This window comes from Mandrillus leucophaeus, unplaced genomic scaffold (genome assembly GCF_000951045.1).
Source record: "Mandrillus leucophaeus isolate KB7577 unplaced genomic scaffold, Mleu.le_1.0 Scaffold1424, whole genome shotgun sequence".
Lineage (NCBI taxonomy): Eukaryota > Metazoa > Chordata > Mammalia > Primates > Cercopithecidae > Mandrillus > Mandrillus leucophaeus.
This window is the reverse complement of record NW_012101393.1, coordinates 237,157-256,341: the sequence shown is the minus strand read 5'-3', so window position 1 is coordinate 256,341 and position 19,185 is coordinate 237,157. Positions and strand designations below refer to the sequence as shown.

Here is a 19,185-nt window from a genome sequence, read left to right as displayed (position 1 = left end):
ATATTATATAAATCAACCAACCATTTCATCAACCCACCAACCAAACCTGTAACCAACATTTTAGTAGTGATTAATTGGTTTCTCCTCTCTTCGTATAATCACCAGTGGATCCAAATTCCATATCTTATGTCCTGACTAGGACTCTGTGAGAAGCAAGTCACAATGAGTCATTATATGTTTTCCTGCTAGAGCGTTTTCTTAATTTGTTCTCTTTCTCCAGACTTCTTATCAGCTGATTATTTAGTAGCACATAATTGAAATCACAGTCACTGAAAAATCTCTCCAGGATTATACATACTTAGATTTCCTCTTCCGTATGCTGGATGGCCAAACAGCAGGAGACAGTAGGAAGAGCATCCCTGCAGTCTTGCAAAGTAAATCAGTTAGACGACACTTACCCCAATTTGATTTCCTCCTTCATCTTCTCTGACAGCTTTTGAAGGACTTTCCAGATGAACTGCGTTCTGACATCACTATGCACTTGAACAAGGAGATCTTACAGTTGTCCCTTTTTGAATGCGCCAGCCGGGGCTGCCTCAGGTCTCTGTCTCTACACATCAAAACCTCTTTCTGTGCTCCGGGGGAGTATCTGCTGCGTCAAGGGGATGCTTTGCAGGCCATCTACTTTGTATGCTCGGGCTCCATGGAAGTTCTTAAAGACAGCATGGTGCTGGCTATTCTTGGTAGGTCTGAATTGAAACACTTGTATGAAGTTTGACTCTGGAGCATAAATTAAGAAGATGAAATGGGGAAAAACTGCTATTGAGAGTAGGAAAAGAATAGATGAAGACGTGAACTCAGGAGTATTCTTCATATGAGTTTAGTTTGCCTAAGTGTTATATCCAACATATTATTTAATTCTTGTAAAAAAAAAAAAGTAGTATAAATATTATCTCCATTTTAGACATGAATAACTAGTACTTGAGTTAACAAACCCAGATCACCTAGTAAGAAAATAAACTCAGTTATTTTTTATTCCTAAAGCCAAATTATTAATCATAATGTATACTCCCTTCTGGTGAAATAGCTGCTCCGTTTTAAGAGGGCATTTATTTTTGTGGAAAATTAATTCAGAGAATACAAAAACTAAATTGTATCTGTGCTAGAAATAGAGCAAAGGTGACTATGTTTCAAGAATAAGCTCTCATAGCAGTCATTAACCTAATACTGTCAAGGTGACTATAGGCTCTTTTTACTTCCTTAAAGAAAACTTACAAGATGTATTGTGAAAATTTTGTGCCACAGAGCTGACTCTCAATATTAATACATAATTGGCCTTCATTGAAACATAAAGGGCAGTTGACAAAAACGGCATGCAGAGTTAATGTATACAAAATCATGTTTACAATTTTATGTGGGCCTGTTTTAAAGGCCACTCTGGGCTGGGCACGGTGACTCACGCCTGTAATCCTAGCACTTTTGGAGACGAGGCAGGTGGATTGCTTGAGCCCATGAGTTCAAGACCAGCCTGGGCAACATGGACAGACCCTGTCTCTACTAAAAGTACAAATAATTACCTGGCCATGGTGGCAGGATCCTGTAGTTCCAGCTACCTGGGAGGCTGAGATGGGAGGATCGCTTGAGTCTGAGAGGTGGAGGGTGCAGTAAGCCAAGATAGCGCCACTGCCTCCAGCCTGAGTGCAGAGAGAGAGAGACAGTATCTCAAAAAAAAAAAAAAAAAAAAACTGTAATTTTTGTTTGTTTATTCACCTAACATTTATTGAGGGCCTATGAATGAATCCAGTACTGGTCTAAACACTGATAATGCAGCAAAAAAGAAAATGACCAAAATCCTTGCCTACATGAAAATTAAACTGAAGTGAAGGATATGATGGGGTCTGAAACCAGCCAAGGTGGTAGTAATGATGGTGAGAGGCAAGTGAATTCAGGATGTATTTCAAACACCAATATAAAACACAAATATTTAGAGTTTGCGCTAATAAAAGGGGCATAAACTCAGTACCTTTTTATTTTTAATTTTTAAGAACCTTATATTTGTAAACAATTACTTGCAAAGTGTGTTCATACACAAGGTCTCATTTAAGCCTTTACAACACAGAAAGACAGATGGCGAAGGTATTTTCTCTGATTTTTCTAAAGTCAAGGCTAACCTAAGACATTGGATTCTGTATTCAGCATTCCTTCCGTGTCTAAACAATATCTGTTTTTCTAATTTAAAAAAAAAACCCTGCACTCATATGTTTATCACAGCACTATTTATGATAGCAACAATATGGAATCAACCTAAGTGTTCATCAATGGATGAATGGATTAAAAATATGGTACATATATGCAATGGAATACTATTCAGCCATAAAGAAGAATGAAATCATGTATTTTGCAGCAATATGGATTGAACTGGATACCATTATCTTAAGCAAAATAACTCAGAAAAAGAAAGTCAAATACTACATGTTCTCACTTATAATTGGGAAGTAAATAAAGTGTACAAGTGGACATAGAGTGTGGAATAATAGACACTGGAGACTAGTAAAAGTGGAAGACTAGGGGAGGGGGTGAGGGATGAAAATAAATTAATGGATACAGTGTACACCATTCAAGTGATGGTTACACTCAAAGTCCAGACTTCACCACTAGGCAATATATCTATGTAACAAAACTGCACTTGTATTCCTTAAATTTATGCAAATTTAAAAAAGACGTTATTCTATATAATCATTGTAGGCCTTCTATGAGTGGATTCTGGCTAGTAAGCTTCAAAATAGATTATATTTTGGAAGAGAGAAAGAGAACTAATATGTATTGAATCCCTCATATGATCTGGGTGTTTATGCCCATTATTGAATTTAAATCTTACAATCTCATTGTTTGTGGGCTATGATCTGAATGTCTGCCTCCCCCCAAAATTGATATGTCAAAACCTAATCCCCAATATGATGGTATTAGGAGTGGGGCCTTGAAGAAGTGAATACGTGATGAGGGCACAGCCCTCATGAATGGGATTAGTGTCTTTATAGTAGAGGCTCAGGAGAGCTACCCTGCCTTTTCTCCCATGTACAGACACAACGAAAAGGTGCCATCTGTGAATCACAAAGTGAGCCCTTACCAGACTCCAGCCTCTAGAACTATGAGAAATAAATTTTTTTGTTTATAAGCTGCCCAGTTTACAGTATGGCAACCTGAATAGACTAAGACAGTATGATTATTTCCAAGATTAAAGATGAAGAGATAGTCACTAGTGAATGATGAAAGACCCATATGCTTTTCACTGCTTCATGTTGACTTGTTTACCACTTAGAGTAAAGGTAGGGTTTGTCTTTCAAATTTGTGACTCTGTTCTTTTCTCATCCTCTTATGTTTTTCTCCTTAATAGAAAGGCATGGAATGGCAACTCAGAGTTTACTATTAATGTGGTCATTTCTTTATCAATATTAGAGTAAGGCTCAATACTAGAGTAACTCGATATTAGAGCAAGGTTCCGTGTGTGTGTGTGTGTGTGTGTGTGTGTGTGTGTGTGTTTTCTTTCTAAAGGGGAGAATTTAACACTCTTCCTGGCCTCTTCTCAACTTTGTGAAGTTAAAGGCCAGTCGCCCTATCATCTTGTTATTCTAAATTAGAATTAACAGTTATTCTTAATTTGCTTCAAAAACTTAACCTTAATCATAAAATATTTTTTATTGATTTTTCTTTAGTACCACGAAATGTTTTATAGCCTGCCTGAGGATTCAGCCTGTTTTTAAGAGGGCATCTAGACTTTTTCCTTAGAATCTTGTATCATTCTAAACAGATATAATGTGGATTTTTCTATAATTGTGGTGTATTTTAAATTTTGGTAGCTATCAACAGTTTTAGGAATAGAATATAAAGGCATCATCTATGACACTAGAGCACAATAAGTACAAATTTAGTGGCTTCTGTGTAACTTCCATTGCTAGTCAAATATGATTCAGTTGGATATTTCTTGTTACATTTTTTTAAAAACTACTTATGGCTGAAAGATTTAATTCATTATCTTTTGCTCCTGGCCCCAAGTTTCTCCATAAATGTGATTAACATGGGTAACATTTTCACATCTTTGCCTCTCCCATGTATACATCAAAAGTGCAAATTGCTGCGTGACCATTCTAAACACTGGTATGTGCTACTGGGGCTAAACTCAAAGACAATAAAAGATTAATATTTACTTTCTGTGATTAACATTATTTCAATAAAGATTGACTATTTTACTTTCCCTATGGATTATATATATAATATTGCCTTATAGGGCTTATAGGGCTAATTCAAATCAATACTACTTTGATAAACTTAGCAAGTACGTGACATTATACTTGACCTGTAGATATTTAGCACATGTTTACTCTGCCAATGAAAAAAATTAATGTTCTTCTTCTTCACAACAACAGCTGTTCAACCATAAACTTATCCTAGCAACTTTCTTGTCCAGTCAATACGTGCAGACATTTCTTAATCTGATACCTGGAAAGGGTAGGGGCAGGAATTTGTTATGGGGCTGGAATTCGTTTGCCTTGTACGCCTTGATTTCATGTCCAGGTAATAGTGTCTCCCCGACCAATTTCTTCATTGTTTTAAAAGAAAATGGCAAAGCATGAATAAATGTACTCTCAACAGAACATTAGTCTGCCTAATTATAACTAAACATAAGTTATAGCTCTAACCTGGGTGGTTTGCAGATGCATCCTATCACCTTATGTGTTTCAATGAAAGAGTAACTGATTAGCAAAGATCAGTAGTATAATGCTGAAAAATGGAGCCCACAAGAAAATCTTTCTCATCTTTTAGAAATAAGAATACTGAGACCCAAAGTTACTCAAAAACTTAACTAAAGGTCCTAAATCTAGACAATAAGAAGTCCACAAGACTGTAAAATTAGTGAGGTAGTTTTAGGTAATGAGGTGAATACCAACATGGTATTCACCAGTACCTGCTTGCCAGGACTCAATACAAGGTCCAGCACACGTTGTCAGTTCCCCATAAATATTCATTGAACGAATAAATAAAGTGGAATTCTTTCTAGGATGCCAAGATTGGCAGGATGTTGGTGCTGTTTTTATAGCTAGTGTCATTGTGACTGAAATAGCCATACCATGGCAACCCAAAGTATGAAAGTATGATGACCCTGAAGTTATTGCAGACACTAGTTGCTTCACAGAGAATGTGAATGTTTATTGTGCAAGACACCGCATCATGATAAATTCTCCTCAAATATACAAAATTTAAAAATTTGCCGTATTCAAAACATCCTGGCTATATTTACATCCTGCATCAGTACCCAACTTTGAGTTTTGAGCAGCAAGTTAGATTTCTAATGAAATATACAAGAAACAAAATTTCCAAGTTTAGCAATATTGACAACAATAAATCAGACTTAAATTCTTCCATACCACCTGGCTATGTATTATTCCTAGTGTCTGTAAATATAGATTTTAGTCTATGTTTTCTTCTACCAAAATAGGCTAAATTTCAAGGTTTAAGTCCAGTGTTAACTTGAAGATAATACCTAGTTATAATATAATAATTTTAAAACTATTTTTTATTCGACATGCAGATTTATTAAAAACTCAGGTATTCATAGTCAATTTGACATGTTTCCTTTTACTGTCAAATCTGATAAAACAGACTTGTATTGAAGTCTGCTACATACCAGGGACTTTGCTTCCACAAATGCTGGGCACAATAAAAAATAAAAATCTTAAACAATGCTGGGTACAATAAAAAATTTAAAAGTTAAAAAAAATTGTTGAATGGGAAGTAGAGGCCATTTGTCCTAGTAACATTCCAAGGATATTGCTTACTTGCTGCTTGCTGTTGTTAGTTAAAAATTTGTTAGTTGTTGGTTCTTTATGAAATGGAGCATAATGGCCATAAAACAAATAAAAGCTAAAGCCCAGGTATGAGGCTATTGTATGCCAAAGCTGAAAAGCCCTGCCCCAAGGTAAACGTTTTTCTCTTTTCAGTGTAATCTCACTGAAAAATGAGGCCTGTGAGTCAAATGAGGTTATCAGTCCTAAGCTTGCTTTTTTTGAAAGTGATCTCTCTCTCTCTTTCTAGGGAAAGGGGATTTAATTGGAGCAAATCTATCAATTAAGGACCAAGTGATCAAGACCAATGCAGATGTAAAGGCTTTAACCTACTGTGATCTCCAGTGCATCATCCTCAAAGGACTCTTTGAAGTGCTAGACCTTTACCCAGAATATGCTCACAAATTCGTGGAAGACATTCAGCATGACCTCACATACAACCTTCGAGAAGGTCATGAGAGTGATGTAAGTCTCATTTCTAATTAGTGCTGAGACCTAATAACATTGGGCCTGGAGATCATTTATAACAGCAAAGGCAGATGTCACAACCTCACCTTAAAAACTCTCTGAATATCTAAGATGTGAATATTCAGCCACCAGTTAAGCAGTTAGATAATTAGCTAGAAGCCAAACCTAGAGTCTGTTATTAACATTTTAAGAAAATATTTTTCATGAATGACTTCTCAACTCAGTTTCTTTCTTGGTTATTTTCATGTGCTTATAACTACAATTGATTTCAATTGTATGTAACATTAGGTAGAGATGTGTGATTTCTCCAGAATTTAAAGATTTCCATATGAAGTATATGGTTCAGTTTGCTGTGTTTGTAATTGTTCACTACTCCAATTGCTTGACATAGATTTTGCCTAAAAATAATCTTTTATTTAATGGTACACGAAACAGTCTATCTTAAAGTGAATAAATGTGCATAAAAGGATTCAAGCCAAGGATTGTCACACTGAAAGCATAATCAACATTTTCTGCAATTATATATTTGTGGCAAGTTTCGTATTAGACAAACAGCTTTCCTGTCAAAATATGTACTATACTGCATCCTGTGATTAAGCTGATCGTGAACATGACTTCATTAGATGTCTCAGAGAGACACATGATTTAATAGGAATGATTGTTGAAAGGCAAGCCAAGGCATGCATAGCATTGTGTAACAACAAGCCTTTATATGCTGTCTTGAGCTTTGTCTCAGATATTTGTAACTCTGGATTTTTTTCCTATGTACTTGAGAAGCTATTGTTTTGACCAACCCATACTGTGCAGATGCTCATGTCAATCATTACTATTCTCTGCTGTGAAAGGTAGAAAGAAAACTTAAATTGTGTACTATTTTATCTTGGTTGGGGCTATCTAATGACAGTAAATACGTAGATAATATCCCATTCTGAGGTTCAAGATTACCAGTTTTGCATATATGCTTCTCTCCATTGTTGATAGCAAACAGCAGAGGAGGTACCAACATTTACTGGCTACGTTTTATGTGTTAAGCACCCTACCTATGTAAAGCATCTCATTTATTGCTTAAGACAAATTTTTAAGGTAAGTCTTGATCTGTTTTTATGGAAGAGAAAACAAATTCAGAATGGTTAAGTCGTGTGTCTGTTCACACAAACTTGCAGGTGGCTGGGTCAGAGTTTCAACATAGGTATCAGAGTTTAAAACATGTATTGTTTCTGTTAAATATGTTGCCTCTTCTTGAAATCATGTTCATGTCTTTTAAAAAAATCAGTAGATTGAATTTTAAAACTACAGTTGTCTTCTGTCCTCTCCATGACAGCATAAAATGACAACTGTTTTGAAAATCGAGGGTGAGTTCGGGGATGGAAGTAATCAAAAAGAAGAAGAAATTAGCAGAGAGAAAAATCACTAATATTCCTCAGCATAGAAAGTGGGAAATATTGGATCTCAATGTCTATTTTATTTCATTTGACTTATTAAGGATTCTTTTTAAAAAATTTGTGGCATACAAAATGATGTTTTGAAATATGTATAGATTTTGGAATGGCTAAATCACACTAATTAATGTATGTATTTCCTCACATGTTTATCATTTATTTGTGGTGATAACACTTAAAATCTCCTCCCTTAGCAATTTTCAAGTGTATAATACATCATTGTTGTCTACAGTCACCATGTTGTACAACAGATCTCTTGAACTTATTTCTCCTAACTTAGACTCTGTATCCTTTAAGCAACATCTTTCTAATCTCTCTTGGATCTCCAGCCCCAGCTCCTGGTAACCATCATTGTACTCTCTGCTTCTTTGAGTTCAAGGTATTTTAGATTCAGTATATAACTGAGATCATGTAGTATTTGTCTTTCTATACCTGGCTTATTTCACTAAGCATAATGACCTCCAGTTTCATCCATGTTGCTGCAAATGACAGGATTTTCTTCTTTTCTAAGGCTGAATAGTATTCCATTGTGTTATATACCACATTTTCTTTATTCATTTGTCTGTTGTTGGATACTTAGGTTAATTCTGTATTTTGGCTGTTATGAATAATGCTGCAATGAAAATGGGAGTGTGTATATCTCTTTAAGATACTGATTTCATTCCTTTGGATATATACCCAGTATTAGGACTTCCAGATCATATGGTACTTCTATTTTTAATTGTTTTAGAGAACTTCCCTGCTGTTTTCCATAGTGGCTATACTGATTTACATTTGCACCAACAGTGTGCAGGGGTTCCTTTTTCTTCACATCCTTGCCAAAATTTATCTTTGTTGTTTTTTTTTAAATAGCCCTTCTAAGAGGTGCGGTTTTAATTTGCATTTTCCTAATGGTTAGCAATATTGAGCATATTTTCATATAACTGTTGGCCTTTTGCATGTCTTTTTCTGAGAAAAGTTCATTCTGGTCATTTGTCTATTTTAAAAATCAGGGGTTTTTTTTGGTGTTATTCAGTTGTTTGAGTTTCTTATGTATTTTGCATATTAACTCCTTATCAGATGTATGATTTGCAAATATTTTCTCCCATTCTGTAGATTGTCTCTTGATTCTGTGGATTGTTTCCTTTTCTGTGCAGAGCTTTTTAATTGGATATAATTCAATTTGTCTGTTTTTGCTTTTGTTGCCTGTGCTTTGGAGTCATATCCAAACACATCATTGTCCAGACCAATGTCATGGAGCTTTCCCCTATGCTTTCTTTTAGAGTTACATAATTTCAGTTCTTACGTTTAAGTCTTTATTCATTTTGAATTTATGTTTGTATATGGTGTAACATAAAGATCTAATTTTATTCTTCTGTATGTGGAAAAGGAATTTTTATCTTAGATAAAATTTTCATGATTCTTTTCCTGTTTTCTAGAACATTAATTATAGTAATTCGAAAATGCCTGTATACCTGAATTATCTGTGGAATTATTTCCATTGTCTGTTATTTTTCTCTTTTTCTGTCTCTCTCTCTCAGTCATTTGTTCTTCTTTGGTCATTTAGTTCTCTTTTTAAAAAAGGAAAAGCAGGTGTCAGAATTTTGTTTAACTATAGATGTTGATTATTAAAGATTGTTCATGTCATTTTCCTCAAAATAAGATTTTCTTTTCACAGGCAGATAGAGTATCAGCAAACCAACTTGTGCTGCCCATAGTTTATTTATAGGCTTTGTTAAGCTGGCATATTTCAATTTTGCCCTCAATCCTGAGGTCTAGCCTTTACTCCTAAAACAGCTTTTCAAGAGTCTCAGTTCAAACCATAGTATGTTTACCAAGGCTCTTCCTATTTAGCAGAGCTTGAGCTCCAGCCTCCATCTCCCCAACACCACGTGACTGCTGAAATCTCTATCCTGCAATTTAGCCTTCTACATGCTATTTTTAGTCTGTTTCTTAGAGTACTACCTCTTGCTATTCAAGTTAGGAGTTGACTAATGCCTTAAAGGGAACATCAATGCAGTTTACTTCTCTCTGGTATTATATTCCTCAAATCCTTTATGCTTTGGTTTACCTGAACTTCTCTGTCTCCTTAGTTGGTAAGGATGTTCCTTTCTCATCTCTTCTGTTCCACCTTACAATGAAATAGCAAATGCCTGTAGAAAAATACCTAGCCAAATGTGATGCTCTCATTGGTGCACTTCTCTTTTCTTAGGGATCACAGTCCTTCAAGTCTTATCCGAGTTGATTCCTCTCAAATTCCTTCAAGCAGTTTGATATGGGTTGACTGTGTGTCTCATCTTGAATTGTAGTCCCCATAATCCCCACATATTATGGGAGGAACCAGGTGGAGATAATTGAATCATGGGGGAAGTTTCCCCCATCCTGTTCTTGTGATAGTGAGTTAATTCTCATAAGAGCTGATGGTTTCATAAGGGGCTTCCCCTTTCACCAGACACTCATTCTTCTCCCTGCTGCCATGTAAAGAACGATGTGTTTGCTTCCCCTTCTGCCATGATAGCAAGTTTCCTGAGACCTTACTTAATTAAACCTCATTCCTCTATAAATCACCCAGTCTCAGGTATGTTTTTATTAGCAGCATGAGAACAGGCTAATGCACAGTTATTTTATTAATTTTGTCCAGTTTGGTAATAACTTTTGATTGGGTTAGTTCAATGTAAGTTACTTCATTATGACTGGAACCAAAAGTATTGCTTCTTTTCAAAGGGGACTCCATATGAGTTACATTTTAAAGGCAGATGGGACCTTCATTGTTTTATATTTCCTGATGTTTTATCTCTCAAAACTTCTATTATATATAACTGAGAGTCTAGGGGATACTATGCCGTCTAAGGGCTAGATAAGTTTGGACCTCTCTTTCTATAACTTTGTACCTAGGGGAAAAGTCTTGTGCCCTCCCCAAGCATACTGTGACTTTCAGGGGAACTTGTATCCTAATGATTACCTTATGGATTCCTGTTCCCTACTCTGGTGTCAGAATAAATGTAGAACCAAATGAAAATCAATCTTTCCTTGATTTTCCCAGACAAAACCAAAAATATCCAGTCGCACAGGATTTTCTATGGTTAAAGCCTTTGTGGAAATTTAAGTGATGAACTCATCCTCTTTTATGGCTGCATAGTATTCCATGGTGTACATGTGCCACATTTTCTTAATCCAGTCTATCATTGATGGACATTTCGGTTGGTTCCAAGTCTTGGCTATTGTGAATAGTGCCGTAATAAGCATATGTGTGCATGTGTCTTTATAGTAGCATGATTTGTAATCCTTTGGGTATGTACCTAGTAATGGGATTGCTGGGTCAAATGGTATTTCTAGTTCTAGATCCTTGAGGAATCGCCACTGTCTTCCACAATGATTGAACTAGTTTACACTCCTACTAACAGTGTAAAAGTGTTCCTGTTTCTCCACATCCTCTCCAACATCTGATGTTTCCTGACTTTTTAATGATTGCCATTCTAACTGGTGTGAGATGGTTTCTCATTGTGGTTTTGATTTGCATTTCTCTGATGGCCAGTGATGATGAGCATTTCTTCCTGTGTCTGTTGGCTGCATAAATGTCTTCTTTTGAGAAGTGTTTATTCATGTCCTTTGCCCACTTTTTGATGGGGTTGTTTGTTTTTTTCTTGTAAATTTGTTTAAGTTCTTTGTAGATGCTGGATATTAGCCCTTTGTCAGAAGGGTAGATTGCAAAACTTTTCTCCCATTCTGTAGGGTGCCTGTTCACTCTGATGGTAGTTTCTTTTGCTGTGCAGAAGCTCTTTAGTTTAATTAGATCCCATTTGTCTATACTGGCTTTTGCTGCAATTGCTTTTGGTGTATTAGTCATGAAGTCTTTGTCCATGCCTATGTCCTGAATGATATTGCCTAGGTTTTCTTCTAGGGTTTTTATGGCTTTAGGTCTAACATTTAAGTATTTAACCCATCTTGAATTAATTTTTGTATAAAATGTAAGGAAGGGAGCCAGTTTCAGCTTTCTACATATGGCTAGCCAGTTTTCCCCACACCATTTAATAAACAGTGCGGAATCCTTTCCCAATTTCTTGTTTTTGTCAGGTTTGTCAAAGATCGGTTAGTTGTAGATGTGTGGGATTCAACCAACCACCAATCAAAATCATCCAAAACTGGTGTCTGTACTAAGTATGTACACACTTTTTTTCTTACCATAAGTCCCTAAACAATACAGTATAACAACTATTTACATAGAATTTACATTGTATTATGTATTACAAGTAATCTAAAGATGATTTAGAGTATACAGGAGGATATGCATAGGTTATATGCAAATACTATGCCATTTTATATCAGGGCTTAGAGCATCTGAGGATTTTAGTATCTGCAGGACATCCTGGAACCAGTCTCTCAAATACTAAGGGACCACTGTACCTATATAATGATAATTCATTGCAAAAGTTTCAGAGTAGTCCTATGCATGAAGTTAACACAAATATAAACAAACATAATTGAATGCAAAAGTTGCATACTAGTAGTATGCATAAAGTTAATAGAGGACATAATGGAAGAATATATCCATAATGTCTAAACCCATAAGGGTTTGGTCAAAAAGTAAAAAGTATTACTGTTAGAAAAATTGGCGAAATATATGTACAGGCACTGTGTAGATGAAGAAACACAAAAGACAACAAGCACATAAAAATATGCTCAAAAACATTAGAAATATAGAAATGAAAATAAAAAACAATGATGTAAACTTTTAAATTCTTAGAATACCAACCTTATGGAGGAGGTTAATAAAAGTGTATAGAAACTTATGCGGTTATTGGTGGGAAATATAGTCTTTGTACCCATTTAGCAGAAAAAATATGTCACTACTTAATCCATTTAAATATATATACAGTCTATGACCTCTCAATTACAAAATGTATCCAAAATTTTTTCATACAGGTCTATAAACGGGATTGTATGGGGATATTCATTGTAACTCTACTTATTATGGACAAGAGCTAAAAGCAACCTGGGTATTCATCACTGGAAGAGCAGGTTCAACAAAATATGGTGCATCTATAACAGAATTCTATATAGCAGTGACAGTATATATAAATATGTAAAATGTAGGATTTATTGACAAGACAAGAAACAATGATATCTAAAACAATACCACTTACATAAATTAAAATGTACTCAAATAAATCAGTGTACAATTTTATAAGCTAATTATAAACTTAAATACCAGAGGAATTTCTATACATTGAAATACCAAAGACTGTCAATACCTAAGGCAGTTCAGAAGAAGAATAAAATTTGAGGATTTATGCTGTCACATTAACACAACTTTAGAAACTAAACCTACAGTAATTCAACCAATGAGGTATGAGTGCAAGGCTGTACAATTTCAATAGAACAGACTCCACAAACAGGCCCACACTTTATGGTCACTTGATTTATCACAAGTTGCTATAATGAAAAAAAATGACAGTTTAAACTATCAATTAATGATGATGTATTAATTTAAAGCTTATATGAAAGAAAAGAAACCTTGGCCTAAAAGTGGGCCCATGAGATACCTAAAACTCAATTCCAGATGGACTGTAGACCTAAATGAAAGAAAAATCAATGAAGTTTCTAGAAGAAAACATTGTGGAGTATCATTATGACCTTGTAATAGCAAATATTTCTTAAGGAGGACATGGACTGTTATAACAACAAAGGAAAGAGACATTTATTAAAATGAAGAACTTCTATTCATCAAAAGACACCAGTAACAGAATAAAAAGGGAAACTGCAGAATGGGAGAATATATTTGCATCACATATATTTGAAAAAGAAAGAATATCCAGAATGTATTAAAACTCCTAAAACTAAGTAAGAAAAACACATATACTTCAGTTTTTAAATGAGGAAAACATGATCGGGCACTTTACAAATGGCTGATATCCAAATGGCATATCCAAATGGCCAATAAAGTTTGATCATTTACTTCTTGTACACCTCTTCCCTCTTCAGTCTTTCCTCTAAGTTAGTAAATGACACCATCATCTACTCTATTATTCATAGTAAAAGAATTCTAAAAATTATAGTGAGAATGATATGATTAGTATCAAGATAAGTAATTGAGATTAGCAGAAATAGCACCCAAAATGATAAAATAATTAAAAAGAAATATAAATAGGTAACTCAAAAAGTTTTGAAGGCATTACTTAGAAGACTTTCTTTTCTTTATTCTGCTTCTCCATATTTCAGTAATGCTGGAGAAATCTTTAGCAATCCATACGTTTCACTTATCAATTTAAGAAAGAAGATACCGTCTAGGAATTTCATAGCTAGAGAAGAGAAGTCAGTGCCTGGCTTCAAATCTTCAAAGGACAGACTGACTCTCATTAGGAGCTAATGTAGCTAGTGACTTTAAGTTGAGGCTAATGCTCATTTGTCATTCCAAAACTCCTAGGGCCCTAAGTATGCTAAATCTTTTCTGCCTGTACTCTATAAATGGAACAACAAAACCTATATGACAGTACATCTGTTTACAGCATGGTTTACTGAATATTTTAAGCCCACTGTTGAGACCTAGTGCTCAGAATAAAGTATTCATCTCAAAATATTACTGCTCATTCATCGACAGTGTACCTTGTTACCTAAGAGCTCTGATGGAGATATGCAAGGATATCAATGCAGTTTTCATGCCTGCTAACACAACATCTATTCTGTAGTCCATAGATCAGGTGTAATTTCAACTTTCAAGTCTCATTATTAAAGAAATATATTTGGTAAAGCTATAGCTGCCATAGATAGTGATTTCTTTGATGGATCTGGGTGAATTAAGTTGAAAACACTCTGGAAAAATTTTAGCATTCTAGATGCGATTAAGAATATGTGTGATTCCTGGGAGGAGGTCCAAATATCAACATTAACAGGAGTTGGAAGAAGTTGACTTCAATCCTCATGGATGACTGAGGAGTTCCAAACTTAAATGAAGGAAGTCAGTGCAGATTTGGTGGAAATAGCAAAAGAACTAGAATTAGAAGTGGAGCCTGAAGATGTGACTGAATTGCTGCAATTTTATGATAAAACTTTAACATATAAGAAGTTGCTTCTTTCTTTTTTCTTTATTTTATTTATTTATTTATTTATTGAGGTAGAGCCTCACTCTGTTGCCCAGGCTGGAGTGCGGTGGCATGATCACAGCTCATTGGAGCCTTGACCTCCTGGGCCCAAGAGATCCTCCAACCTCAGCCTCCCATGCACAGGCATGCACAACCACACCTGGCTAATTCTTTTTTATATTTGTAGAGATGGAGTCTCCCTATGTTCCTAGGCTGGTCTCAAACTCCTGCGCTCAAGCAATCCTCCTGCCTCACCCTCCCAAAGTGTTGGGATTACAGGTGTTACCCACCATACCCAGCCAGGAGTTGCTTCTTATGAATGAGCGAAGTGGTTTCTTGAGATGATATTTATTCATGGTGAAGATGCAGCAAAAATTGTTGAAATGACAGCAAAGGATTTAGAATATTACATGAACTTAGTTGATAAAGCAGTGGCAGGGCTTGAAAGTCTTGACTCCAGTTTCGAAAGAAGTTCTACTGTGGGTAAAATGCTATCAAACTGTACCATATGGTACAAAGAAATCACTCATGAAAGGAATAGACCGACTGATGTCGCAAAACTTCATTGTTGCTTTAGTTTCAGAAATTACTACAGCTACCCCAGCCTTCAGCAGCCGCCACCCTGATTAGTCAGCAGCCATCAACATCAAAGCAAATCCCTCCACCAACAAAGAGATTACAACGTACCGCAGTCTCAGATGATTGTTAACATTTTGTAACAATACATTTTTATTTTTGTTTTTGTTTTTTTTTAGATGAAGTCTCACTCTTGCTGCCCAGGCTGGAGTGCAATGGTGTGATCTCGGCTTACCGAGATCCACCTCCCTGGTTCAAGTGATTCTCCTGCCTCAGCCTCCTGAGTAGCTGGGATTACAGGCATGTGCCGCCACGCCCAGCTAATTTTGTATTTTTAGTAGAGATGGGGTTTCTCCATGTTGGTCAGGCTGGTCTCGAACTCCCTACCTCAGGTGATCTGCCTGCCTCAGCCTCCCAAAGTACTGAGATTACAAGCGTGAGCCACCACGCCCAGCCAATAAAATATTTTTAATTAAGAGATGTATGTTGTTTTTAGACATAATTCTGTTGCACACTTAATAGACTACAGTGTAATGTAAACATGACTTTTAGATTCACTGGAAAACAAAAATTTCATGTGACTCACTTTATTGAGAAATTCACTTTTTTGTAGTGGTTTGGAAGTGGTCTGAGGTATGCCTGTATCATGACTCAGTTTCAGGGGATTCATTGACCCTTTCAATATCACATAGGGAGTCCATAAAATTCCAATTAAAAATATGCATGTCAAAATATCCTGAGCGAAATATAGTGACCCTTATCTCCTTTCGCAGATTCATGTATAGGTAGACACACACACACACACACACACACACATACGCACACACACAAATATATAACCCAGCAACCTGCAAAGAATGCACAGGATAAACATCATTAAAAGCTGTCATTTCTGATTGCTTTCTCTGTGATAGACGCTGTGTATGCATTATCTGGTGAAATCTTTATGACAGTCATGCAACTTGGGTACAGTTATATTCACCAGCTCTACAAAGTATGTGTATCCTTTGTCAGGAATAAGCTGAACTCTAATGTATGAGTCAACTTGCCTTCAGTAGCCCATGGGGCAGGGAAGAATGTGTTTGTGGGAGCACGGGGGCGTGGTGGGAGTGGGAGCTGAAACATACCTACCTGACCATGACAAATGAGAGTCTATATAGTGATTCTCCCTGCCTCCACTTGTATCCTCTTATGACCCCAAGGCTACAGAAGCAATATTTGTAAAGTATAAATCAAATTGTGTCATTTTGCTGCTTGAAATAGATCCCCATGGGCTGGTAGTAACATCCAGACTTCTTATCGTAACTTTCAAGGTTCTTTGCCTTCCTTCCCCAGCCTGCCTTTCAAAGTCATCTGATGCCATCTTGCCTCCAGCATTACACTCCAACAAACGGGTCTGCTTTCCCTTCCTTAGGGAGGCAGGCTCCGCTCACCTCCCTCCCTCCCCTCCTCCCCACCTCTGCTGCCTCAGGCCCTTTGCATTTGATCTTCTCTCTTCCTGCTGTGCTACTCCTCTGCCCTTACCTGACAGTCTGCTCTGGAGTTTGCCCTCTCCCAGTTATCCTCTGTTATATCACCTTGTTTATCTTTTTCATGGCATTTAGCAGGATCTAGTATTATTTTAATTTGTATATTTTCTTGCTTATGATCAGTTTCTCCTACCAAAACCTATTTTATGAAAGCTTTGTCTTGTTCTATACTATAGCCCCAGTGCCTAGGTCAGAACCTAATGCAGAGTCAACATTTGCTATATGTTACATGAATGAATTAACAAATGTCAATAAGTTTACTTTGGTGCCTAGAACTAATGTTAAGTTTTAAGAAAATGAAGAAAGTCCCGAAGACAGCGGCCTCTATGGCCAGTAAGTAAAGTCTAAAATGAGAAGCAAAAAGCAGTTTAGGATTATATCTTGTTAGATATAGCAAAGCTGAAAAAAGTATCAATACTGGGATTTGAAAGAACAAATTGAAAGAACAGCTAAATTGAATAACATTTTGCATTTCCCCTAAGTTCAGGAAAAGAGATTTTCAAAAGCAACATGAGGAATTTAAGCTGAATAATAGGGGAAAAATAAAGCTTGCAATCTGAGTAATATTTCTCCAGGTGGTTTGGTATAGTAAGTAGGGTTAAAATAAAAGATCTGCCTTCAAATCTCAGCTAATATACCCATTTTCTACATCTAATTTCCATGAACTATTGAGTTACGTCTGCTTGAACCTCTTGGCACTGGGCAATTTCTTGTGTAATTAAGCTGTGCTGTATCCATGAGATTCGACTTCATGATTCCTTTCTTAGATAAAAACACGCCTAACTAGATCTTTCGTATAAAGTTTTTGATTTGCAAACATCTCTTGACACCTATGTGACTATATTACAATTTAATTCAATTCAAGAATGTACTGAAAAGGGAGCTATTCCAAAGAAGAGACGTATTGTAAATTTAGTCCCCATTTCAGTCTGAAATAAAATTGGGCTGCCTAGAAGCAATTTTCCTGAAAATGATTTATCGAATATTAATAACTTTTTAAAAATCGTATCTGACAGCCCAGATACTTAATTCTTCAAAAGTAGCCTGTGTGTAGGTGTGCATCTGCTAGCAGAGTCCTGCATAATAAGAGAACATAATTAATTCTTCACTTTTCTGAGATAATTGTTCTCAGAAAATTGCATACTGAAGGACTCACATGTCATTTTATCATGTCAGCTTTCCTTGTTATCTCAGGCCCAACAAGTGTTTTGTCAGTTGTGTACTTTAAAATACCCTCCCTCAGGAAGCAAAAACACTTCCATGAAATATCTTGCAGTGAACTGTTTTACATTTTTATGCCTAAGAAAATGTTAGATAGGAAAAGCTCATTAAATAATGGCCTGGGAATTGTACTTGGATCCAGTATGTTTTTTTTGTTGTTGCTGTTGTTTTTTGTTTTTTGTTTTTTGTTTTGAGACGGAGTCTCACAGGATCGCCTGGGCTGGAGTGCAGTGGCACGATCTCGGCTCACTGCAACCTCCACCTCCGGGGTTCAAGCGATTCTCCTGCCTCAGCCTCCCAAGTAGCTGGGATTACAGGCGCCCGTCACAGTACGTTTTTTATATTCTGAAACTTTCCTCCTATTGATGTCTTTCAGTAGATTCAGAAGTGATTGTGGCAAACATAGTATCTTGAAGGAAGAGATCGCGTTTTTGATTAGCATCTCCAGAGTCTAGTTTTGTGTTTATGTTCATGGTATTGAGGAAATAAAGATCAATTTGGACTTCTTGCATGTATTAATACATCCTACTTCCTCTGACTGCAGCAAAATGACTCTCAGGGCCCCTTCTCTTCTTAGTGATTGCCTAAGATGACAGCTTCCTTCCCTTTATTATTATCTACCTTCTTCCCATCTTCATTGTTTTCTCAGTGAGGACTGGACTCTACTGGACTCCACTGGAGTCCAAGGTCATGTTCCCTTCTAATCCTGAAGTTCTAGATTCCTACTTCAGAGAAATGAAAGCTTGATACTCTGTAAATCAAAGGAAATAAGTTACTCTCACCCTTTCTCAAATTATATGTAATTTTTTTAAATTCTTATTTTAGGATAGAACTAGTGTGGGACATTGCAAATGGGCCATCCTGGGAATCCTGTTAAGTTTGGGGGTAATTCAGAATGAGGACATTGATTGTAAACGATAGAAATTCAACTCAAATATAGCGCTAAAAGAAGGGGAGATTTAATGTAAGAATTCCAGGTATCCGATGGGATCAAATAAAACACATGCACACATACCACACATACCCCCTAGATCTCAGGAACTCTTATAGTCAGGCTCTCAAACTCTAACATTATCTCTCCGTTTCTTACTTTTCCTTTTCTCTGCATTTCCTC

General features: G+C 36.2%; 1 protein-coding gene across 1 annotated transcript in view; it reads left to right on the top strand.

The window, feature by feature from the left end:
* Positions 1-19,185, top strand: part of KCNH8 (potassium channel, voltage gated eag related subfamily H, member 8) — a 189,157-nt gene that overhangs the window by 114,592 nt on the left and 55,380 nt on the right. Inside the window, exons 8-9 of the mRNA XM_011974184.1 lie at positions 434-683; positions 6,031-6,245. Of these exons, the coding sequence (XP_011829574.1) occupies positions 434-683; positions 6,031-6,245 (465 nt within the window). The remainder of the gene's footprint in view (positions 1-433; positions 684-6,030; positions 6,246-19,185) is intronic.